A 26,615-nucleotide genomic window follows, 5' to 3' on the forward strand; every position below is an offset into this window, starting at 1 on the left:
AGATTTGAAAGGACTGCAATGGCGATTGCCGTGGCTATTGGGACTGGTCAGCCAATCACCTTGCGAGGTTTGGTCATCTGTATGTTAACACTTGTTTGTGTCCGGTCAGCAGACAGGGAAGGGAATGGAGCTACTTGCCCAGGATCCGGTGACCGAAGACGTTCCTTGCCAATATTCGCCTCGAGACCCAAATTGAAAAAAAAAAAAAATTGGAGTGTGTGTATGTTCATACAGCCTAGAACTTAGTCTGCCTCAACGGTTGACTTGTCTCCCAGCTGTAGATGAGCAATTTAGCCAGTGCCGTACAATCGCTAGCCTGGTGTCTTTAACGTGCACCACGCAGTAGTAATACACGACCACACGCCGGTACGATGCTCGTCCAGATCGAAACGGGCAGGGGTGGGGATTGAACCCAGGATCCCTGTGTTCTGCAGAGCGAGCTTTTCCTCCACGTGCTCCGAGCTGGAGTGGAGACCCAGATCATAGCCACCTATAGACCTTTTCTGCAAGTGCGCCGCCATCTTGCATTGACGTCACTTCCAGTATGGGCGAAAACATTGTTTTGCCTTTGCCACGCCAAGAGAAAGCATTTAGGATATAAGCGTAACCGTCACACATTATCGTTTTTTTCTCCCCCTTATTTTTTTACTAGTTACAGGTTGAAACGTTTTAGTATTTTTTCATCGCCCATACCGGATACGCCTATTAGGTGGCTGGGGACGAGAGTACACAAAAAAGGTCTATAGACGCTTTCAGGCAGCGGTGCATGGGCGCCGCCATAACCGACCTTCAGTTTTTGTTCCCTCTTATTCCGTTCGCTCCACTTCATCATTGCGGCAGCAGGACAGGTTATTGCCACTTTAAGTGTTACTGCGTCCTTCTCCCCAGCATAGGCCCTTGTGGAGACTCGTCAACGCCCGCTTCAGTGGCTCGGCATCTCGGTAAGACAAGAGAAGGTCGGCGATGGAGGCTCAATATGGCGCGCGCTAAAAGCGTCTATATATACTGACAGCCGCCGAAATAGAACAGGTGGAGCGGCAGACAACGGATGAGAGGAAAGTCACGTGACTGGCGCCCCGCTGCGGCGAGACGCCGAAACGCAGCGTCTCGCCGCGGCCGCGAGACGCTGCGGCGAGACGCGAGGACCCGAAAGTGTATTTGCGGTCCTCGCCGCTGTAAAAACTGTGCGCTCACGTCCAGGTTCCCGAAGAAATTGCGCCTTGATGCTCTATGCTACCAGATCTTCGCGCTCCAAATCTGCGACCGGGCACTATATGGCTCCGTGGTCGAGCTGCCAGGCTTTACACCCAGATTAAATTTAGGGGAAGCGCGCTCTTTATTCATGGTTTTCTATGAGGCAGGTGGTGATTCCCTCTGTCCACAATGCGGGCGGAGATAAAGCATCTACACTAACGGCACAAAGCACGGGCAAGGGTACAGAGCACGAACTCTTAACAGTTGATTCCAGTGCGCCAGCGCTGCATTGGCGCCTGGCTTCGGCCTCGCGCCCGTAGCATTCGTAATGATCCAAGTGTAAAACAAAGCACATGAGCCGAGCCGACCGAATCTCGAGGCCAATAAAGGTGTATCCACACGACGGACCGGGCCGCGGACCGATTGATCACGTGATGCGCGGCCCGCGGGCCGCCTGGCTGCAATGAGCATCCACACGGCGGACTAAAAGAGCAGACGACAGAGCGAACGGGCCGGTCTAACCCTCGACCTCACAGCTCCGCCAAACGCATGCAGCGAGCTGCTTTGAGGCTATTTGTAAGGAGCCAAGATGAAGGTTGAACGAAAGAGACGTTTGGCCGCGGTGGTCCTGGCGTTGACTATTGAGGACGAGGAGGACTTAAGTGAACCGAAAAGGGCATGCTGCATGAAGCCCTGGATGTGCAGGAAATATCGTGGTCTGCATCAGTGTTGCGGAACGGGCACCCCCATTCCATTCCAATTCCATTCCGGGGAATTAGAGTTTTCGATAATTCCATTCCTTTCAATTCCTAGGAATGGAGCCATTGAGCCCATTCCCACTTCTAGAATGGCTGAATCGTTCCATTCCATTCCCTTAATTCCTAAACGTAAAAATGGGCACTTGACAGCTACATTTTGTTGCCGGCATAAGCAGCATAATGCTGACATTATCAAATGCAGAGACAATTTTAAAAAAAATAAGCTAAATTCCTCAAAAAAGCACTGATTTTTACTAAGCGGACCGCTGGAGGCAGAAAGTGTTTATTTACAATATACTGCAAACATCGAGAAAGCCCCTTGATATGTCGATGCTTGTTTAAGACATCGGTCTCTCGACCACGTGGCTCGCAACAAACAGCAAAACTTAAATCCACTCATTTTCTTTTCTTTAACTTTTTTGCATTTGGCTTTTAAGACATACGCGGCCAGCGTGTTTGTTTGATAAGACCATAAAAATATCCAGTTCGTGCGTGGAGCAGGAATAAGCTATATTACTGTATTCTTCAAATACAGCAACACTGCTAGTACACTGCTGGAAGCGACTCCATGCACAGTGGCAAGAACACATCCTCTAAAAAAATGCAACCTCTGCGGCGCAGCACGAGGGACTGTATAGAACATGTCACGAAACCTGTTTTAAAACGCACAAGTTCATGCTTGCTTTACGAATCTCGATATTTCTTATCATATTCAATTCAATTTTTGGCTGGTCCGCCTGCCCTTTTCCACCCTTCGCATACTCATTCTCGTGTTTTCTCTTCAGATGGCGAATAAAGTTCGATGATATACGCCGACTGCACCGTGTATAGTTTCGTTGCACAACTTTCAGCGTGCAGCTTGTTTATTTTCTTCGCGACTAATGTAGAAAAATGTCTTCTACGATGCCATGACTCGATCTGTATTTATCTTGTCTTATCGTCCGAATTGTAATGTTTCTCTTCGGGCTGATCGAGTGGCGAGTTCAGGCAGCAGACGGTACCAACCGATTCATTCTTCTACCTCGGTGTCGGTTGTTCGCGTTGTGGCGACGGGTCGGGAGTCAACGTTGACAAAGCACCGTTCGAATCGACACCAAGATACAATTAACGGGGTGATACCGCACCGTTCGAATTGACATTCCCCGTGTTTCCTCAACAACACCGTCCAACTGACTTCTCACCGCCTCAAATAGGGTCCAGGACAAGGAGCACGAATGCAGACCGGACAGCCGAGACGCGCGGAAGCCAAAACCTCAGTGGCAGCTAGCACCCAGCTCTCCTTTTCAGTTGCCCTCACAGCAACGGTCGCGCCTCGTCTGGCGCGGGACGATCTTTCTGCAAGTCTAGTCAGCTCGGTCACATCAAGAGCGGTGACGATAGTCTACTTCCCCTTACGATGGACCTCAACAGACAGCACGAGAGCCATCGAAACCAATCCAGTGCTTTCTAAGTGTCGCGTGACCCTGCAGCCCCGCTCACGGTGCTGGATTGCCTAGGGTGACTCGTAGCGTCCGCAGCGGTCCATCGCAAGGGGAAACGAAGTATGCAGAGACTAAAGTCAAAGGAAATGAGCGGGAATCCGCTAGCTTGCTTGTAACCCCAACCCACTAAAACATATAACACAGAAAACAAGTATCGGAACAAAGACCAAGTAATAGGGGGACTTACACTACAAATGCAGTATAAAAAAACAAGCATCGGAGCCAAGCGCAAGAGAAGGAGGAAGTGAATCTCGCTTTGGTTTTAATGCCGAAGCAAACCCACATTTCGCACTTCGAAGGAGTGCGCACGAATGAACGTGGAAGGCAGCAGGGTTGGCTGCCTGCTAAACAACGCGCCTCGAACTATAAGGAAACAATACCTGATCATCTTTCGACGGCGCCCGAGTCAACGAGTTATGAGCTCTGCGAGTTATGAGTCGCTTCCGCTCCCAGATCTCAGTCTGCGCGCGCGTGCATTCTACAAACCGTCGCAGCAACAACAAAAAAAGCTTGACAAGAAGGGCGATGAGGAGTTGTGCTTGGCGGTTTCTTTCTTTGCCACTCCCTTTTCTCTTCCTTGGTGTTTGGTTTCTTGTTTCGCTCTCGTGTAACGCCATCGAAGCCCGACCCGACGCCTGCGCGTCCGTGAAAGGCGCCACGTTAACCCCCCCCCCCCCCCCCCCCCCCCGCTTTTCCCCCTTTGCTCTCTGCTTTGACGCTTGTTTTTTGTATTGTATTTCTCGGCATATAAGTCTGTTAGGGCTCCACACGGGCTAGCAGTTTCCCGCTCATTTTAATTCTGAGCCACTGACTCGCTGACTGGCTCGGATTAGCTGACCGTAAACACTAAAAAAAAAAAGAAGAACCGTGCCCATTTCATTCCCATTCCATTCCGGGCAAAAGGCACTTAATTCCATTCCCATTCCATTCCCCTCAACGTTGCCGCCATTCCATTCCCTTCCATACCGGGGTCGTGAAAATGCGGAATGATTCCGGAATCATTCCAACTCCGGAGTGGCAACTCAGCAACACTGGTCTACATAGTCAACTCTTTTCGGAGCTGTTGGTTTCGGACCCCGACGAGTACCGCCGGCTTCTACGCGTCAGCGAGGAGCAGTTTCTACAGCTCCTGGCGCCAGAGGTCGGCATTTTAGGTCGCCCTCACTCACCCTCACCCTCACAGCCACACTTACCTAAGCCCCTCACTCACCCTCACCCTCACAGCTACACTCACCTTCAGCCCCTCACTCACCCTCACCCTCACAGTCACACTCACCTTCAGCCCTTCACTCACCCTCACTGAACCTCACGGCCCTCACGCACTCACCGCCCTCACGGCCCTCACGCCCCTCACGGCCCTCACGGCCCTCACGGCCCTCACCGCCCTCACGGCCCTCACCGCCCTCACGGCCCTCACGCCCCTCACTCACTCATGGCCCTCACGCCACTCACCGCCCTCACGGCCCTCACCGCCCTCACGGCCCTCACCGCCCTCACGGCCCTCACCGCCCTCACGGCCCTCACGGCACTCACCGCCCTCACGGCCCTCACGCACTCATAGCCCTCACGCCACTCACCGCCCTCACCGCCCTCACCGCCCTCACGGCCCTCACCGCCCTCACGGCCCTCACCGCCCTCACGGCCCTCACGCCACTCACCGCCCTCACGCCACTCACCGCCCTCACGCCACTCACCGCCCTCAAGCGCCTCACCGCCCTTGCGGCCCTCACACCCCTCACGCCCCTCACGCACTGATGGCCCTCACGCCACTCAGGCCAGCTTCAGATGGGGCAATTTCGCCCAGAAACTTTACGTCGCAACACCAGCAACACGGGCCGCCCGCGATCACACGCAGCAACGAATTGCTGCAATTTGTTATCGTCATCATAAAATTTTATTTTTCTTGCACTATTTAGACACAATTACGCGTTATAAACGTTTATAAACGTGTTTTTATGCATTTAAATCTCGTTAAGAATACTAATGCACCTTTCTAAAACAGTTTATTTCCAAAAAAACGATCGATTTCAAACCAGAACCAAGTCTTTCGGTGTCATCATCACCGGCACGAGGTATAACGTGAAAATTTTGCGTCCCTGATTGGATGCAGCCGCTTCAAACGCATTCGAATTGCTCCGAGTTGCATGGCCCTCACGGCCCTCACCGCCCTCACGGCCCTCACGGCCCTCACCGCCCTCACCGCCCTCACGGCCCTCACCGCCCTCACGGCCCTCACCGCCCTCACGGCCCTCACCACCCTCACGGCCCTCACGGCCCTCACCGCCCTCACGGCCCTCACCGCCCTCACAGCCCTCACAGCCCTCACGGCCCTCACCGCCCTCAGCGCCCTCACAGCCCTCACGGCCCTCACGGCCCTCACTCACCCTCACACTCATGAATTTTCCTGGTTCAGAAACTCACTCACCCTCACCTCACCTGTGAAGATGAGGGTGAGTGAGGGTGAGTGAGGGCCCTCATGAGTTAGGATTGCCGAGGTATGCCTGGCGCGCGTTGGGCAAAGATGTTCTGCCACAGGGACATCTCTAGATGATTATTTGAGTAGTCGTCGCGACTATTGTCCCAGAGAGCGGGGAACTGCTCCATGAGCGCGACGAAGTAAAATGTTGCATCGTCGCACAACAAAAGGTTCGTCTTCTTCGTCTTCAACAGTTGGCACCAAAAGAAAACGACATTGGATTTGGATTCCAATCGAAACAACAAAAGTCAGCTTGTTGCCAGACTTAGCGTTTCAATTATACTAAAAACGCAGCGGTCCGCCGCCAAGGTCCGGGCGAGAAAAGTCGCTTGCGTTTCTCAAAAGCGCGGGCCGCGGACCGCCTGCGGACCTCGAAAACCGGTGACGTAAGATCACGTGATCCGCGGCCCGCGGACCGAAACAGCAATTTGGTCCGTCGTGTGGATACACCTTAAGCGTCTAATTGCCACTGTGCATACTATCCGCTTATTAATCATGCTTACCTACTCAAATCTCTTACATTGATATTGTTCGTCTTGGGTATTTCAAGACGGGGGAAATTATAATTTGTCCAAGGCTGCCAAGCACCGACACCGCATGTGGTGGTGATGCGAAGATGTGCGATGGTTCCGCCGGTGTGTCCATAACGAATTCTCGTTTTCCTCACTATCGGTAGTGCACGTGGTACCCACGCGATTATGTTTTAATTTTCACAGCGCTTAGCAGCTTGGCATTGCACGTGCTTGCACCAGCAGAGGAAGCTGAAGTATCCTCACTCTGAGTTGTGAAAGCATTCCACCAGGCGGCGATACCTAAACTTCTCGCCGCGAATTACAGTGTTCTACCGCGAATATAAGAAATGTGTTTTGAAAGCAACCTGCCACCAAAAATATGGATCGGCTCATCAAGAATGGAGAGGTCAAGGAGAAACTGCTATTTCCATGAACCGAAATGGCGACCATACGGTGAGCTTGGCACTACTTTCCCAATATTAACTGACTTTACGAAAACAACTTTATTAATTCGAGACCCCTTGCCCTACGGATGTTCCCACGGGTCGGAAGGAGAGGGGAGGGGAGAGAGTTTAAAAGAGTTCTTCCATGTCGGAAGATCGGATGAAGGAAACGAAGGAGTTGTAAACTTTTTTTGGTTGTTCTGCAGGGCCGGTGGGGAGGGAGTTGGGGGCCCAGCGGGGAAGGTTCACTCTTTAATGCATTTGGCGGGTAAAGCGAGGGACTAAAATGGCATACTTGGAGACGAGGCTATGAATACAGGGTGATTCCACGTCAATTCATGCAATGATGGTCCGGGTCATAATTTAGATATTTTTGTTAAAAATATATATGAAAGCCGTGTTCTTGGGAGGAACATTCAGCTAGATATGAACGCCATAACAATTTTTTTCGCTGAGATATAAAATAGAGAAGCTCGAGGCGTAGAAATTGAGAAGATTTCACAATGCTACTTTGCACAGTCGTCATTTCCTTATCAAACCTCTCACGGCACCATAACTTTTTTAATAGGTTTTACAAAGGTTATACAACACATACACAAAAAATTAAAAATATCAATAAAATATTTCTATGCAAACAAAAATATCAAACATGGCATAAAAACGCGTTTTAGAGACATATTCACAATTTTTTTGCAAATAAACCATCTTTCATAATACTTCACAAAACATATCAAAATGCGCGTATTTAAATATTCTTTACGGATATGTAAAAATTATATGCCCACCCTTAAATATATTTTTGTTATCAACGCGGAAATGCGGCTGATTTCTCAAAATGTGGCAAGATTGGGCGTCGATATTTAAAAAACGCCATCTTTTATTTTTTTTAAACTCCCCGTGGCACTTTACAGTGACTTGAACTAACCTGTGATGGCAAAACATTGAGTAACATATGACCTCCAAGCGGGAAAAGCTACGACAAACCTTCACTCGGAGCGAGCCGACGTCTTCGTCAAGGCGGCTTTGCCGCACAGCACCAAACGTTTTGAGCGTTAGTTATGGCATGTATTTTATATTATTAAAATTATTTTTTTCATAAGGGCTGAGTATTAGTGACGCGATAATGGACTTTCAGCTGGAATACCATTAATTAGCTTACAATTCACAGGAACAAAACGGCCCCACTGTGCGAATTCGCTAAGTATGCATAGATAAGCTTAAAACTCTCAGTTATGCGAGGGGCCATGTATACATCCGGCCTCTCGGCATATGATGACTTCCACAAATGAGAAGCCTGGATTCCTCTCACAGGTTTTATGGTGGTCCAGTCTGCTTGCTTTACCGCGCGAAACTCTCGAACCCGTTCCACAGACAGGTGGAACATGCAGCCATTTGTTACTTTTTTACGTAGCACTTCCACAAAGTCTTTAGCGGTGGCAATCGTTGAGTTGAGCGAAGATCTCAACTTGGTGAGCGTTGGTTCTTCCACCTACTTCATCACAAGCGCTTTCTCCGTGTCCAGTGGCTGAAAAGATCCATCTTGCCGAAGAGTGCGGCTTCCGAGACAATTCGTGGAATTGGAAGCGATTCTTGAAATGCGCCGCCGCTCCGTCTGATACAAAAATTATTTTAAAAAAGACTGGGAAATGAACATTAACATACTCTTTTATGGCCTATGTGGCTAGAAGAGCGTGAGCTGTGTCATGTGTCGTGTACCATCGGTGACAACGGCAAAGCTTTGCGTGCCTTGCGTGGACGTAATCACACTTGTGGAGAGAGACACTTGAGTTTTTTTGTTTTTTTTTTCAATGAAAACTCTGCACTTCGGTTGGAAAGAGTATTGTCCATTTTTCCGCAAAATCGAAGTGGAACATCACTGCCTTGGATGGTAAGGCGGTTCTTGTGTCATGTATCAGGCTTCGTTCAAGGTCAAGGATGTAAGAATGCCTCATATACTTTTCGCTCTCCTATTGCCGCAGGAAGGCAGAAGTGTCCATAACCTTTTTGACGAGTTCGCCAGCGTCCCATAACGCGAAACAGATATCTTCGTCTTCGTCCAGATGAAGCGACTGCAGCGAGATGCTCTGCGTTTTTGGGCACTTTTCGCAACAGCGCAGAAAGCAATCGTTCTGTGGAGCGCAGCAGAGGTAGATGCGCTTGAGGTCGTCTTCAGTAAATGTCTTCTTTGGGGCATTTGTTATTGCCGTTAAAAGCAATTGAAAATTCACGCAATATGTGCATGCGCACACCTCGTGCTCGGGACTTTTTTTTTTTTACCCATTTTGGTCGTAGGGAATAAAATTTTGAGATGTCTAGTTCGGGATGGGGATGGTCCTTCCTAAACAGCTGGTAAGCTTCCTTAATAGAGCGGGTCATAAACCTTTTTACGACTTTGAACATGTCGTTGATCATGGCTTGGACGACGTCCTTTTTGTTGGGGCTTTGAACAGAGCATGCGAGGTCGTCGCGTGTGTAGTACTCAATTGCAACCCTCACGTCTTCGGCATTCGCCTTTTTCCCCATGTAGGGATCAGGGGTTGCCCAAACACCACCTTTGCGCTTCAGTTTTCATGTTTGATCAATCATGTAGGCCGTCGCTTCCGACACCAGACGCAATATTTTTTTCTTCAGGATGATTGGTGGCGGAAGCACGTACAATCGCTTGCGTTCCTGGTGAAAACTACATGACTTCAGCACTTCGCAAAAGGCGTCAAACCACTCTGCGCAGTGCTCACAACTGTCTTCGAGTTCGAGAGTTTCGTGCGGTGAAGCAAGCAAAGTGGACCACCGTTAAACCTGTCAAAGGAATCCAGGCAACTCATCTGTGAAAGTCATCATCTGCCGAGAGGCCAGATGTATACATGGCCATTCGCGCAACTGAGAGTTTTAAGCTTATGTATGATGCATAGGTAGCGAATTTGCAGAGCGGGGCCGTTTTATTCCTGTGAATTGTAAGCTAATTAATGGTATTCCAGCTCAAAGTTCCTTTTCACGTCACTAATACTCACCGCTTATAAAGAAAGAATGTTAATAATATAAAATACATGCCATAACTAACGCTCAAAACGTTTGGTGCTGTGCGGCAAAGCCGCCTTGACGAAGACGTCGGCTCGCTCCGAGTGAAGGTTTGTCGTAGCTTTTCCCGCTTTGAGGTCATATGTTACTCAATCTTTTGCCATCACAGGTTAGTTCAAGTCACTGCAAAGTGCCAAGGGGAGTTTAAAGAAAATAAAAGATGGAGTTTTTTAAATATCGACGCCCAATCTTGCCACATTTTGAGAAATCAGCCGCATTTCCGCGTTGAAAACAAAAATATATTTAATGGTGGGCATATTATCTTTATATATTCGTAAAGAATATTTAAATACGCGCATTTTGATATGTTTTGTGAAGTATTATGAAAGATGGTTTATTTGCAAAAAAATTGTGAATAAGTCTCTAAAACACGTTTTTGTGCCATGTTTGATATTTTTGTTTGCATAGAAATATTTTATGGATATTTTTAATTGTTTGTGTATGTGTTGTATCACTTTTGTAAAACTTATTAAAAAGTTATGGTGCCGTGAAAGGTTCGATAAGGAAATGACGACTGTGCAAAGTAGCATTGTGAAATCTTCTCAATTTCCACGCCTCAAGCTTCTCTATTTTATATCTCAGCGAAAAAAATTGTTACGGCGTTCATATCTAGCTGAATGTTCCTCCCAAGAACATGGCTTTCATATATATTTTTAACAAAAATATCTAAATTATGACCCGGACCATCATTGCATGAACTGACGTGGAATCACCCTACAGTGAATGCTTATTTGTCACCACAGATGTGTGAGTTAATTGTCGTCGAGCACGTGCTAAAGACATCCACTGTTGGCCGTAATATGCTACACGAGAGTTGCTCCCGGGAAGGAGGACCTCTATTTATTGTTTCGAATCGACGCACCAACAAACCACATCCGGGTGAGAATGAAACAGGTACAAGCAGGTCGAGGTATTACGTAGACTCTCCGTGAAATTACCTAAAAAGAAAAAGAGAATCGTTCCCAAAGAAGGACATTTGAGACGAACGCGCCAGAAATAAAGGGAGACGCGGAACACGCTACACGAGTTCCTTAAATGAGAAGGAGCTACGGGTGCCCTCCTCCCTACACGGCAATGGGTGAGCACACGCTGCGGCGGCGGCGGCGGCGGCCCAGCGTGGGAGCTGTACCCAAGAGCCCGACGTCCTCTTCGAGTCGGCGAGCGCGTGCTCCTCTCGCCGGGAATCGATGCTCATCAATGATGCACCGCTACAAATTATACATGAAAGAACATTGCGAAAAAGAAGGCCGAGATCGCTTCCCTTCAGCGCCGCGCACAACCCCGAGGCACACGCACGCGCACGCGAAAGCAGAAAGGACGGGGGACCAGAACAGAAACAGAGAGAGGGGGAGAGAGAAGGAGGGGTAGTATTTGGCCGACATTCCCTCTCCACGGAGCTAATTGCCACATCCGTGCATATGCATGCAGACCGGGTGTTCCTAAGTAGAAAGATTCTCTTTGACGGTAAATGATAGCAGCGGCCTTTCTTCCTGCTTTTTTTTTTTTTTTCCACTTGGATGTGAATCAAAGTCTTTGAATATATTTTTTTTCCTTCGGCCTGCTTTCCTTGTTTTTTCTCTCTCACTCTTTTGAACCCGTCGAAAGTGCCGACGCGCCTAATAAGAAATTAATGGCGCTCTCCCATGAACACGCGGAGTCCCTACATACAGAAGGACGCCGATTAGTGACAAGCTCGAAAGAGTTCTAGTGGAAAAAAAAAAAAAAAAAAAAAAGCGCGATGCGGTTGCGTAAACAGGGGCTGCTTGGTCGGAAACAAAACACTGCCTGAGACAGTGCCCAAGAAAGCATCGTCAAGGCACTAGCACGTGAAAGTTACACTCTCCACGTGACCATTCGAGTCGCGCGTTATCGCCAGCAACGGTTTCTTCGACAACGCCTCCGGTAATACGTATTTTTAGTTTGTTTAAAGAAAGCCGGTACAAGCGAAAATACATGCCTCAATCTTTTTTTTTTTTTCTTTTTATCAGCACCTAATGTCAGTACACAATTCTAATGTTTACAAAAACGCAACCCAGCACCCGCGAGTCCGTCGACTCAGAAAGCGAGCAAAGCGCGCGCCATACCTGCACGAGCATGCAAAATGGCACCGGCCAAAAGTTCTTCTTTGGCATGGCCAACGTGAGGCAATGGAAAAGAAAATGAAGAAAAAGCGTGGCCCTAAAAAAGGGTCACATAGCACCCTTCAAAACTAAAGGCCACAATAGCAAAATAACCTACAGAGAATTTCACAAAACTCGGAACGTTCCTATCAAGAATTGCAATACCACTTCATCATTAGAAGTGACGCCGGAGGCCTTCAAGGTATGGCCGATTTGCCTTTCTGCGGCGTCGCGGCTCACCCAAGCTGAAAATGTGTTGAGTGCCAACTACCACCACGCAGAAATTGACGTCACGTGACCTGGGGGAACATGATGCGGTTACGTTACGTCACTTTCGCCGCTAAATTTAGCGGGGAAATCCACGTCAGCGACATCTATTTTTCTTAAGGGGGAAGAAACCATTCTTTGTAACCGTTCTTCGTGATGGTTTTCTGGTGGAATCTATAGCTGGCAAAACCATAAAGTACTATAGTAAACGTAAAGAGTAGGCACTGCCATAGGGCCCAGCGGCCCAGACACTGGAAGGACATGAACGACACCTAGCAGTCGGCAGAGGCCCTAAATTAGTTTCGGTTTCAATTAACGTTAGTTTCGGTTACGTACGCGTATATTCAGCTTTTGCTTGGCTTCGCTTGCGAGCTATTTTTAAATTTTTTTTTACATACCCGTTTACTTTTTAGTTATAGAGTCACCCTTTAAGGCTAGTGACGGCCTTTTAGCGCAGTCCCATTTCTTGTTAGAACGTTGTTCTTCTACGAACCCAGCCTATTTACGGTAAGTGAGCACAGGGGCCGTATTTTCCAACGATCGTTTTTCTTTACCAATAGAAAACACAGCCCCAGTTCTAAACAAGAAGCTTCAACTTTCAAAACAAAAACGACATGAGCGTCCATGTGTCTTGATTGTTGAGAGAAGCTGTGCACCCCAGCCCACGAAATAACGGCAAAAAAAAAAAAAAACAAAAAAAAAACGCATCTCCACGTGGTGAATGACGTTGATTGGGGCGAAGCTCTGGTGGTGCTTGTCTGCGTAGACGCTGAGCCGCAGCATGCCGAGCCTTTCGTTCGTTTTCATCCATGTCACGCTGCGGTCAAATGCTCAAATACGTATGTAACCACGTTCCATAACACACATTCTCTTTCTGACATGGATGAAAACGAACGAAAGGCTCGGCATGCTGCGGCTCAGCGTCTACGCAGACAAGCACCACCAGAGCTTCGCCCCAATCAACATCATTCACCACGTGGAGATGCGGTTTTCTTTTTTTGCCCTACACGAGCACGGGAGCACGTGCTCGTGAGCACGTGAGCTCACGAGCAGGAGCACGTGCATCCGACGGCGGACGTAGAGCCACTAAACGAGCTACGCTTAGAGTATCGGCACTCCGTTCCCCGACATTGTTGTGGGCGCCGCCATTTTGGCTCGTATGCAGAGCAGACGCAACTGCCGATCGTCATGATTCAAAAGTGCGACTTCCTCGGCATTCGGTTCGGTGTTAGAAAGGTTATGTAACATTGCTTTGCTCTGCCGCGAACTGTTTGAACATTTGTGGAGGGCGGAAAAGCGCTTCCTGTGATTTCAGATAAAGCTTCAGATAACTGGCAACCATGATTTTAAGACACAATATGGCCAAGTGACGTTACTCTGAAGCGTAGCTTATTTAGTGACACTAGGCGGACGGACATACGGACATGGCTAGCCCTAGAGCCACTAAATAAGCTGCGCTTAGAGTATCGGCACTCCGTTCCCCGACATTGTTGTGGGCGCCGCCATTTTGGCTCGTATGCAGAACAGACGCAACGGCCGATCGTCATGATTCAAAAGTGCGACTTCCTCAGCATTAGATTCGGTGTTAGGAAGGTCATGTAATATTGCTTTGCTCTGTTGCGAACGGTTTAAACATTTGTGGAGGGCGGAAAAGCAATTCCTGTGATTTCAGATAAAGCTTCAGATAACTGGCAACCATGATTTTAAGACACAATATGGCCAAGTGCCGTTACCCTGAAGCGTAGCTTATTTAGTGGCACTAGCTAGCCCCTAAGGAGCTTCGCCCTTAAAAGTGATCCAGAAATAGACTATTGTAGGCAAAATCATGTACCGGCAGCTACGAATACCTGCACGGAGAAACAGGAGAGGGCTTGCGCATTCTTACGTGATCATTTAAGGGTAGGCTAAAAAATTTTCATCACTACAGATAAGAACGTAAGAACGCACAACGCCGGCGTCCGGCGTCTGGCTCTCACGTTCTAGAGTCACTGAATGTTCCCAGAGTACCGAAACTTCCAAGCTTCGCTTCAGAACCGGGTCGCGGCGAAGCAGTCGCGATCCCCAACATGGCGCTGCCCTGTGCGGTCGAAGTAAAGCGCGTATACAGTGTAGCGTTGGTTCTCTTGTGAGCTCCTCAATCCACGTTCCTGGCCTGAGGCGACACTGCTTTGTTCGAATTAAATTCATTTTCTTCGTTCGTTCCGAGCTGTGCGTGACAATTGCTCCTCGCTGTCTCGTCTCCCTCTCTCGCCTCGAAACATATCGAAGTCGAGTGTTAGGCTTAGCGTCTCAGGCGTAGAGTATGAAACGCAGTTTCAGCGCAACTGGAGCGAGCAAACGAGCCGCCAATCTTCTTCGGAGAACCAGATTAGAGGCTACTTGATATACAAAAATATAGAGTCATCGATGCCCAGAGCTCCGACCCGTGCGTACCCGCCATAGCCGTGGTAACGTTGTATGTAGGTTTGTTGTTCTTTTGGGTCTATCTCCAAGATAGCCCACTGATAACTTCCACCACGGGTTCAACCAGAAAATCAGAACTGTATTCTGCGGGGATCGATATTCCGGTAAGCGGACTGAACGGAATTCGGTACTCTGGGAACATGCAGTGACTGCATATTCCCAGAGTATAGAGAAAAGGGTCACTAAAGTCCTCCCCAAAAGGAGGAACGCTCTTGTAACATATGCTCTTGTAGAAAAGGAGAAACTTTCGTCTTGAAAGCAGGGGAGCAAAGTTCCTCTGTCGCCTGCATCCCATTATGGCGGCCCCGAATGGAGCAAATCGAGCTCAATAAGGACGCTACGTCTATTGTACGGGGAGAAAAGAGCAGCAAATAATAAAAGCGTAACACGAGCTTTCCGCGAACTGTTTTTGTTTCCGAAGTCGCCTTCCCCTCACACGTTAAGGAACTTGCGTTTCGAAATCAGTCACCCAGTCTTCTCATCGTCAGCACTGCGATGTTAAATGGAGACAACCGATACCCAGTTACTTCGCGCACTTTACGTCTTACCTTTGGTGTTCCTCGAGCCACAATTCTTTCGTCAACCACACACCATGGAGGAATGGCAAACCATTCGCGAAATTAAAAGCCCCTCTCAAAAAGACCAAATTCGATGCAGCCCACTTGGCTCATTGTTGCACGGTAACAAGAAATTATGGCGAAGCGTGAAAGAAGGTTAAATCGCATGCCACCAGATGGCAGGGTCAAGCAGAGTGAGTCCTCCTCTCCACTGCACTGCCAAGAAACGTTGTCGCCGAGTATAGCATCCGCTGAAGATATACATTGAGCACATACACATACACGACACATACAAACACCAATACAACAGCACACTAACCCGATCACTACTACTGAGTTGGTCGTTTTGACAGTACGGATTTCCTCGGTGACCTCCCAACAATAAATAATATTCCCAGCATGTTGATTTTCTTCAGTAATGTCATACCTCCGAGAGTATTTTCAACAACTCAGGGTATGAATTTCTTTGTAAAACGTAAACGCTCATGACGTAATTATTTGAAAGCTAATAAACCAAGCCGCTCCACTGTCGTTCCAAGCCATGTGTTTGCTTCCCCGCACTGCCCGTCGTCGCCAATATTTCTTTTGTAGTGGTTGTTTTTCTATTTGTGCTGTTCGCGTGCAGCTGTAATTGCCGTCTTGAATTAATCTCAGTAGAGCGGATATTCACTCAGCTAGAAGTGATGCTTCACGGGCAGAGAAATCGCTTTTCGATCAACTTGAACGCAGTCAAAGCCGCGACTTGCGGCAGGTGTTAGTGTACGGAGCTAAGCCGTGGCGAGCTCGAAAACTTCTAGCGCTCATCCCAGCGCGCTACTTGGAGAGCAGTTTCTCCAGGGACCGTAGAATATTTAAACAGCAAAGTGAAGGATAGGTTTTTTTTTTTTTTTCGATTTTACCTATTAAATTATTTTAATGCTCAAATTCCAAACTGTAAATATTCGCACTTTCCGTAATATTTCCATACTGTTCACTCCTTCCTTCAGAGCGCAATCGATCTCGCGGTGAAGACAGCAGGACATCGCAGAGCACAGTCACATTGGCCCCAGTACGATAGGAACTAGGGTCCAGACCAGCGTTCCAACATGACTATTCGCACGTCGATCGATTGCACCGTAACCCCTCAAGCGGTCTTAAACTCTGTAATGTAAAGCAGAATGTCAACCTGTCCCCCCCCCCCCCCCCGGCCTCCTCCTCCTCTCCGATCGCGGCCCGACCAGCGGCATCAATGCCCGAAAGTTTACGTCATCTCATCTTGTTACACCACTGATACGTGAACGGAAGGTCACAACGGTGATAACTCCAGTCTTCTGTTTAGAACGCACAACACTGCCATCGCGATGTTGCTGCTATGTTGGTGACACGCTGAAATACAGAAGCACGTTGATTTCCGGTTGGCACACGGCATCGGAAAACAGAACCGAACTCAGCACAGAAGGCACCCAGGCAACCGGGCAGCAAAACCTGACTGTCTTGGACGCAGTTTCCGCGGTTTCCATAACGCCGTCGACATCGAAACGTCCTTCCGCAATCCGGAGGCGGCCATCTTAGCCCAGTGTACGTAGCGCTGCTCCGGAACCTCGCTGTTTCTAACGGTTCCGTTTGCTCGTTTGATAAAATTAGCGGTAAAAACGTCAATGCAACCGAAACGCTCTGCGCGTCTAGACTGGGAGACGGAATTACAGGCGGCCTTCGCTACCGCTGAAGCTCAATCAACTCAACAACATTTATTAAACAACGTGTGCGACGTGCTCGTAAAACGAAACCGAATGATGAGTCAGGAGTGCGGAAGCTTTCTCCCGTCTGCCTGGAAAATGAGACAAACGTGTCGTTCCTCCCTTCTCCTCGTGTCCGCTTGGGGGCGCGTCAGTAGAAGGGAGGAAGACGCGCCGTTGCTACCTTTTTTCCTCCTTTTTTTCTTAGAGTGTATAGTTCTAACGCGTTCGAGGAGTGCAGTGAAGACAAAGGCAGCCAGCACTCGTCTTCTCATCTCCCTCAGTGTCTAGACGCATAATAGAGTTTGATATCACCACGCGCGAGCTCCGCAGCCGGTTGACGGACAGCGATCCCGCCGTGCTCGGCCAACGCGCACCTGCGCCTCCTGCGGCAAACGGTGCAACGACGGCGGAACGCTGGGTGGCGGTATCGGTAGCGCGCGTGTCGCGAGCGAAAAAAGCGAAAAAACAGATTAATGTAAACTTACTCTGGGCTATAGAGCTCTAATGCCCGTACCTTCCCACCACTTCACACTGCGCTGTAGCCACTTGGCAAGTGTGTGCGCATGGTACGCGCGCCAACACCGATACGTGAGCGATATGCGGAGGGCAAGTTCGTCTGCTTCTTGCGCAGGGGGTAGCGGTGACGTCAGAATGCCGAGCCCTGATTGGCTGATCGCGCCCCCCTATCTGAGCGTCGTCTGCTCCTTTGCAACGTCGTCTGCTCGCAACGTCGTCTGCGTCTGTCCCTTTCATGCGACTTTTGAAAGTGCAGAGGCCAGATTCACGAAACGATCTTACGCCAAAAATGTGTGTAAGACAAAACTTAAGAACAAATTCGTATTCACGAAACAAAATTTTCGTAAGTTTTGCGCAGGTTACGACGAAATCCTAGGACAGCTCCGAAGCTGTCTTACGCACTTCTTACGATCAAATCGCATGGCCGACAGCGTCGCGACCCACTGACGTTTATTTTTCTACGTGCGCTTCTCACGCGTCCCGACTTCAAGCAGCAAGAAAAAAGTAAGAAGTACTTGAAACAGACTACGACGAACAAGAACGCAGGATCCACAAACACCCGGGAAAAGCTCCAACGGCCACGATTACACCGAACACGACCAAGCGAGTACGGCAGTTAGGCCTAGCAGGCACTCCGCGACTCGGCGACCGTCTGCCCACAACCGGCTGGCGTGCTGAAGGGAATATGCCCGCGCGACCCTTGTGAACCCTTCCCGTATTATACTTTGATCGCTGACCTCAATTTTAGATTAAGAGGTCAATTTCTTCCTCTTGTTATCTCCTTGTTTCCCGAGGCAACGGTGCCTCTCGCCGGTGAAAAAGCGGTGAATCTCCGACAGACGCAGGAAAGGTAAAGCAGCCATCGCTTTGACTAGCAGACGTAAAGCAGACGACGTTAACTGCGCCAACCCGCCGACGCCGTTAAAGAATGAGGGGTCTCGCCGCACACGAAAAGAGGGAAAAAGTATTTGGGAGGGAACTTGCGGGCACTAACACGCTTGCTCTCGGTTCTTAGCAAACAAACCTCGGCGCCTCGGGACACCTCGCCAATGAGTCCTTTGACTTCCCTCCTTGATGCGCGTCTGCTAGTTGTTAGACATAAACAACGTACCGCTCGAGTTATTTCGTCTGCCCTCTCTGAAAGGCGAAGTCGAGCTCGCTCGTAAGGACCTGTACTTCCGAAAGTCGCAGGAAAGGTAAGACAGACGCAGACGACGTTGCGAGCAGACGACGTTGCAAAGGAGCAGACGACGCTCAGAGAGGGGTCGCGATCAGCCAATCAGGGCTCGGCATTCTGACGTCACCGCTACTTCCTTTCTCATGCGCAGAAGACGAAAATGAGCCCACTTGCGAGGCGTATATCTCTCTTGACGGCAACTCAGGCAAACAACAAATAAAACAACCATACTGCTGAAAAAAAAAAAATATATATATATATATATAGCATCCCAATGTACTATTTACACACCTCAAGCTCGGGAACAAAGATGCTAGAACATTGAGGAGCTCGAGACGCGCCCGCGCGCCCCAAACAAACGGTGATATTCGTGGGGCTGGAGCTGCCACTACGACGGGAAAGCGGTTCCAATATTTCTACATGTAATATTATACAAATTATCTGCGAAAAGCCCGATTTTTTTTTTTTCGAAAGCAGCGATATTTAGCGGTCGGCCGAGACAACACTACAAGTAATGGACTAACCATTGCTACGTAATATATCACTCCATGGAGCACTTACCTAGCGCGCGAAGGGCCCCAAGTGTCTACTCTTTACGTTCACTATATTACTCTATGGTAAAACACGTTCTGCATTAAAATGTACGGTATCTAATGCATACGAACCGAAAACATTCTTTAGAAAGATGTTTCCAATTTCTGTAGGATAAATACCGACACCCGGCTCGTAATCTGGAACTACGCTATATTTTCCGATATTGTGAATTCCGGGCAATGCCAGGTTGGTTTTCGTAGACGTTCTCGAGCCTTAAGAGGTAGAGCAGGCTCCTTCACGCACTCTGCAGCAAGTATAACGCCTAGGGCTGGGAAATTTGTCGATCAACCTACCGATTAATCGATTAATTCTTCAATCGCGATATAATTATTTAACTGGTAAATCGGTAAAACGAGTAGACCTTTACGAAGGGCAAGCGAACTTTAGGTCAAAATTTAGAATAAAGTAAACTGTAAGGGCGACATATTTGTAACCTCAATTAAGTACAGAGGTTACATATGTGCCCGACCATTTCAACGTCATTGGAGTGTCTGTTTAGAGCAGCACAGACTATTGTGAACAATGAAAGGAGGTCGCTCTTTCAGCGGAATATCAACGAACATCTTTGCCTTCAGGTATCTGATAGTGTTCCTAACTACACTTCGAGATTAATTTATGATCACAGTTGAACATTGCACCGTTTATAACATATTAAAAAAACATATTTCTGTAATATTTTGGATTGAAATAAACGACACCGATTAATTGATCGATTAAAGGGTGGCGATTAATGGGGTTAAAACTTTTAATCGACGCCCAACCCCAATAACGACCCATGACGCCATGAAATGTCCCGATGTGAACACCCTAACAGAGATGTGTACGGATCCCTAGCTCTAGTACCCACGACCGTTGGACGATAACATCACAAGAAAGCGGTTCCTCTACTGTTTTCGTTAAAACTACGCATCCCGGCAACTTTTCTTTTATTATTTTTTTTTTCTTGAAGAAAAGTATTTCACAGAAACAACGCCTTTGACGAATCGCCTCGCCGGCTTGTTCTCCGTTTTGAGAGTTACTGACACTAGCCGAAATCCATGGATATGAACGATTAGATTCCGTTTTATTTTTTGTGGATTTTGTGGATGTAGATGATCGTGGATCGGAAGGGCGTAACAAGTAAATCGTCTCAATGCCGCGGTGTCGGCATCTGGAAGAGAGGAACAACTCCGAAGCAAATGAGGTTGCTAACGGTGAAAAATGCTTGACACATTTGCGCTTTGGGTACAACCGACTGCGTTACGACCACTTATAACTAAAATTATCGTTTATATATATATATATATATATATATATATATATATATATATATATATATATATATATATATATATATATATATATATATATATATATATATCCTGATAAGCTTTGAAAAGTAATATTCGAGCGCATTTTGTCACAATTGGAAAAAAACGAAAATCTCCGAAATAAACTTGCCTTTGAATAAACAATTAACAAGAATCCAAGCTTTTGCGAAGTCAAATATTTACAGCCTTACTTAGAATTCACCCCGAATACTGCCTCCCCCCTGGAAGGACTGTTCACGAGGCTGTGCCCGTTCCTATCGGAACCCTATAGAGTATAGACCAACACGTGGCCCTGACGTTACGCAATTACGGTGGCGCTGTCGACGGCACTGCGCATGCGGAGAGGCTTCACTTCACGCGAATTCGGTTCCTGCGCACGTGCAGTGCCCACACCTTGTGTGGGCAAACGCGGGATTGTTTGTAAACAGCGTGTCGGTCTATAGGGCTTCTCTCAGTACCGGATTTTTTTCCAAGTATTCGTATCACCCGCATGTTTATTGGAGGTTGAGAAATCCCATGCCCGTGTCATGTTTGCTTCAACATAAACCCCGATAAATGACAATTTTTGTTAGATCCCGAAAACTGACGCTAAAAAACACCGAATCTGTAAAAAAGAAAAAAAAAATAATAATAATAAACGACAAAAAACACGCCCATATTTGAAAGAAGAAAAAAATGGCACCCTAAAACGTTAAACACTTCTTATGACTGATTACCAGAAGCGTTGCCATGGTAATGCGTTGTGGCATTCCGTCCTAAGCAGCTGTAAGCGGTCGTAACGCAGTCGGGGGCGTACTCAAAACGCAGATGTCTGAACGCCGATCTCTGAAACGTCTGATAAGGCAGACGCCGGTGTTAGTTGACGTATACCTTTGGCGAGATAGAAAGAAATGTTCGATAAGGTCACTAGACCCTTTTCAAAAGTCCATCAAGCAACAATGATGATCGCCATTTCTTGGGCAAAAGCGCGGGTATGGACCCGAGCCTCGAAGAACGCCGATGCTACAAGTCGGAAGATGTGATTGTGCTCGATGTTATTAATCTTATATGTTGTAACTACAATCGGCGCCTTTTTTTTTTTTTTGTAATTATCGTAACTTGCAATAGTAAATTCAAATGGTTTTAAATTACTACGATCCGAAAGCGTCTCCTACATAAAACTGAAGGAAGAAAATCAAAACGAGGTCAATTAACAGTTTGGAGACGTACGTACTTACATCGCGTCGCTAGCGGCATTCTAACTGTAATATGAGGACAGTTTCCACATCTAGGAACATAAATTGCAAAGTGAAGAGTTTAGGTGTATGTTTACAGCACTACCTCGTATAAAGGCAGCCCAGCACAGCGGCGATTAATTTAATTATTCATTCTATTTTTTGTGTGACACGCGTGCTGTTCATATGCGCTCGCAGGTCTTCACTTATTAAAGGGGCAGTGCAACAATTTTCAGACTTCGGCCAATTAACTTCGGAAATTAATCTGTGTCACCTATGGAACGAAAAACCGTAAGCCGCATTTTCTTGCGAGCGCTAGTTCTTATTAAAAAAAATGAAACAAATCGAAGGTCGAAGTGCCTCTCAACTCTCCACGCCGACTTTCGAGTGACGTCTCTGGGGGTTCACGTGGTTTCCCCTTGGGCCCTCTCTTCAGAGACCCCAGCCGCTTCCTCCGAGATTGTCGACTTTCAAAGGATTAGCCTCGTCGAAGGTCGCGGCGAGCGATGGACACAAAGGACGTTTCGCCACGGGGCTGACGGCGAGTGTAGCAGCGGAGGGGGACAGGGTTTGTTGACTTCCGCGTATCCCCCAGAGACGCCGTTATTTTAGTTCCCGTAGCCGCCACCGGCGGCTGCAGATCGGCAAATGATTCGTTTTTTGCCTAGCGATTACGCAGCAGAATAGCCGTTTTTTGGGGAAAGGTGACGCGTTTTTGGTCACTTGGGCTTGTATGAACATTATAAAAAATGCAAACTGGCAATTCTTTCAACGCTAAAACCGTTGCACTGCCCCTTTAAGAATCTCCACTTTAACAAACGTCAAGACAATACGTTTGAAGTGCGTCCATATGTTTCCCGTACTATAGTCCCCGCGCCAAGAGAATAAAAAATTTGCAACGGCACGTAAGCTTCTTGTCACTGAGTAAGCGAAATAGACGTGCGCATTTTCACGAGTCAACTGTGGATCTTCTACATCGACCAAATGTAACCCCCTTCCATTTTTGTACCATGACAGCATTGTTAGACAAGCATAATTATTTAAACATACAGACATTAACTGGTTTTTCAAAGAACAGCTTGTAGCTCAGTAGCTATCACTCCGACAATATGATAAGTTGCGGCAATAAAAATATTCACAAGATCGACAAAAAAAAAAAAAAAAGAATGGGAGCATTACATTTGTCGGATTCTATTATCACTCCTTATTTGCATTTGATATTGCCAGTACGCTCGCCACGGTAAACAGTTTGTCGAGGACGTGGGGTGCTGCGCCATTTACCAAATCTGTTTCAATACATTTCCATGCAGGCCGATCGTGACCCAACGCCAAAAGGGTAAAAAGTGTGCAAAACGGCTGCAAATCTGCCTTATTTCGCCCGTATTCGATCTCAATGAGCATCGTACAGGCGTCCAGGCGTATATATCCAATGCGTGATGTTCGTTAAAGATCCTAACCTCCCGCTGTAGAAAGATACGCGTAATTTTGCCTCAATTAGCGGTACATTGACGACGCTCGTTTTGACAAACTCCAGCTCATAGACGTACATACACGAATTTCAAACCTTCCTAGTCCTACACGTCGTGTGTGGGTAGCGTTGTATGATACTAGAAAGTCCCATTCGCGAGGAACGAGCCAGAAAGCGCACGTAAACACAGTGATCCCAAACGGTCTTCGGCACAATTTTGCCCAAATCCGCGGCACATGGCGATCGCGTATTTAAAACGAACACAATCTCACAAACAAGTATAAGTGGATTTCGCGCCTTCCTAATTGCACCCGTCGTAGATGGGCAACGTTATGAGACACTAGAAAGGCCCACTCGCGACGACCGAGCAACAAGGCGAATGTAAACACAGCGCTCCCAACTCGTCTTCGGCGGCATTCAAGAGCCCGGCAAGCTGAGCGAAGGCAACGATATGAAATCCACGTACCTTGTTTTCATTGGGTGCAGGCGTCGAAGGACTCCCTTTTTCTTTGTTTGGCCTCTTCTGTTTGCTTTTCACCTTCGAACTCTTGCTCAAAACTTGGTTTTCCTTGGCCATCACGGCGTACAATCAACGTTTTGTGGGCGCAGCCATGTTGTGTGGCGTTCCTGGATTGTGGCGCCACCTTCCGGACACGTACATGCCGGCTGATAGATGGCGCTCGCGAGACAAGAGAGTTTCGGTTTCGGTTTCGACGCGGAACTTCTCGTGCGGTGTGTGTTGTTCGGGCTGACAGCGGGAATGAGTCTGTAGGGTGATGACGGTAGCTTCTTGTGTTGCGTGACAGCTAGGGGGGTATGTAACTAATACATAATAAAGCCTAAAGCAATTTGCGCTATACTCCTTTCATTAAAGTTTTGATTGGCTCTCGGCAATTAAAAGTTACAGGAAATATGGAAGGGACGCCAGCAAATTTCCTTAAAACAGGCGTTCGATATGAAAAGGTGCCCTTCTTGTTCGCTAGTTTGAAACTACACTCAATGTGGTGTAACTAAATAAATTTTTTTTTTTTTTTGTTACTGTTATTTGATAAAAAATTACATTTCCAGCTTTTTTACGAGTGTAAAAACATTGGCTCTCCTCCTCGAGGTTCATTGTGCTATGTAGCACAATTTAATAAGAATAACAAAAGTTATTGCTTACTTTCATATATAACTAAATTGAATTTGAACAGGTTTTTTTTGTTTTTGTTTTTTAAAGAATGTGACCAGAACACAAACACCATCTTCAACATGTGCGTATTGGGCTTGACGGACATTAGATGGGACGATTACCGTCGCGTTGAGTAGACTAATGAACTCGAATTTTCAAATCAACTTTTTGGTCTTAATGAATTTATATGTAATTAACAATGATTACAATTGGAGAATAAACCGATGTAATAAGTTTGCAAAAATATAGCGAACTTTAAAATGTTCATCGATCAGATTTCCCATCTGGCAACTAATTCTCGAAAAAAAAAAAGACAAGTGCGTATCTGTGCAATCTTATCACTATCAGGTAGTGTGCCGTCGGCGCGTCTGCCAAGAATGCGCTCCCGAGATGATGACGTGCACGTGACTGAACCTTTACGACCCTATTCTTAGCATCATTGTAGGCAGGACTACCGAAGCTTTTCCCCCCTGCAGTTTTGGAGTCGGCTAACAAAGAAACGCCAAAACTGATTTATGACTATCTTAAATAATGGGCCGATTTACCAGAGAATGTATCGCCTTAAAAAGTGCAATTGTAACATGCCCCATAAAAGATTAAGTAAAAAAAACTAGTTGGCAAATTTAGTTAATTAACCTTCTGATCGGGTAGGTATCTTCTCACCTAATCCCCGCCGAGCCCGATACAATTACAGTGGAGGCGCTATTTACTTACAGTGCGTGACACTGTTTGCGCAAACAAGGCTTCGGCACCTTTTCGTATTTTACTCCGGAAGGGCCCCGACGTACGTCAGATTCTACCAATTCTACTAGAACCCCTACTGGATACTATCCAACGATGTAGTAGTTTCAGTGACTGACCATCTTCTATACTAAAAAAATAATAATAATAAAACGGCGATGGCCTGTTTGCGTTAACAGTGTCGCGAAATGTACAAATCGCCCTCCTTAGAAAAAAAGTAATAAATAAAGATGCCAGTTTTTTTAGTTTTTTAAGTTCTATAATGCATACAATGCATTATAGGGAATAGGTAGGGAAATTGGTGTTTCACGTGATGTATATTTTCCCGCTAAAGTTAGCGGGGAAAATGAATGGTAGTATAGGTCACGTGACGTCAGATCACATGACGTCGATTTCCCTCGCCAAATTTAGTGGGGAAACTGGATTGGTCTCGAGGTCACGAGACGCGAATTATCCCGCCAAATATTTGCGGGAAACTGAATTGGTGTATACGTTGTGTGACGTCGGTTTCCCGCTAAATTTAGCGGGAAAACTGAATTTCATGTTTTGGCCACGAGGTGTCAATTTTCCCGCTAAATTTAGCGGGGAAACTGAGTTGACGTGTAGGTCACATGCCATCAATTTCCTCAAGGTGTGAAGGTCGCGTGACGTCACGTGACGCCACTTTCCCGCCAAATTTAGCGCGGCGAACTCAGTCGGTGTATAGATCACGTGAAGTCAGTTGTTCCGCTAAGTTTAGCGGGAAAACGGAATTGGTCTGTGTATACCGTGGCGTCAAGTCACGTGACATTAATTTTCACGCTATATTTAGCTGAGAAACTGAATTCATGTATATGTATCGTGATATAAATTTGCTCGCTAAATTTAGCGGGAAATGCGCGGAGGACGGAAGAGCGGACAACATTTTGGGATTCTCCCTCTGCCAATCCCACTTATTTTCCTTTCCCCTTCTTTCGCCCTCTCCAACCCTTCCCCCCCCCCCCCCCCCCCCCCCCCCCGGCTCGAATTTTCGAACCGGAACCGAACCATTACTTTAGAAAACCATTACCGGTATTCCGCGTACCACGCTATACTCCGTTCACCTTAAAGGGACACTACAACGAAATCTCGGCGCTCATTTTTTGGTATATATGTGTTCAAAAGAGCAGTATCACATGGAACGTACCAATATCTTGTTAAAAAAGTCTCGAAAAGGAATTTTAAAACGAATTAAACGATTAGCAAAGAGCACCTGGTGGATGTCGCTAACGCCTCGTTTGTAATGCTCGTCTAGGAACCTTGACAGCTAGTGACGGAGGTTGTCTCGTCTCCGGCCACGACAAGAGAAGGGGGGAAGGAGGAACTCCCCTCTTCCCGAGAA

The 26,615-nt window shown here is 47.2% G+C and overlaps 1 protein-coding gene across 2 annotated transcripts in view; it reads right to left on the bottom strand.

Moving 5' to 3' along the window:
- Window positions 1–23,977, bottom strand: part of LOC120839259 (transcription initiation protein SPT3 homolog) — a gene marked incomplete at its 3' end in the record, with an annotated part of 141,916 nt that extends 117,939 nt beyond the window's left edge. The window contains 1 exon segment of one of the 2 annotated variants that reach the window (XM_042292083.1): window positions 23,810–23,977. In XM_042292083.1, the coding sequence (XP_042148017.1) occupies window positions 23,810–23,920 (111 nt within the window). 2 annotated transcript variants of the gene reach the window in all.
- Between the last annotated feature and the right edge of the window lie 2,638 nt (window positions 23,978–26,615).

This window comes from Ixodes scapularis, unplaced genomic scaffold (assembly GCF_016920785.2).
Source record: "Ixodes scapularis isolate PalLabHiFi unplaced genomic scaffold, ASM1692078v2 PGA_scaffold2__306_contigs__length_199485367, whole genome shotgun sequence".
Taxonomy (NCBI): Eukaryota; Metazoa; Arthropoda; class Arachnida; order Ixodida; family Ixodidae; genus Ixodes; species Ixodes scapularis.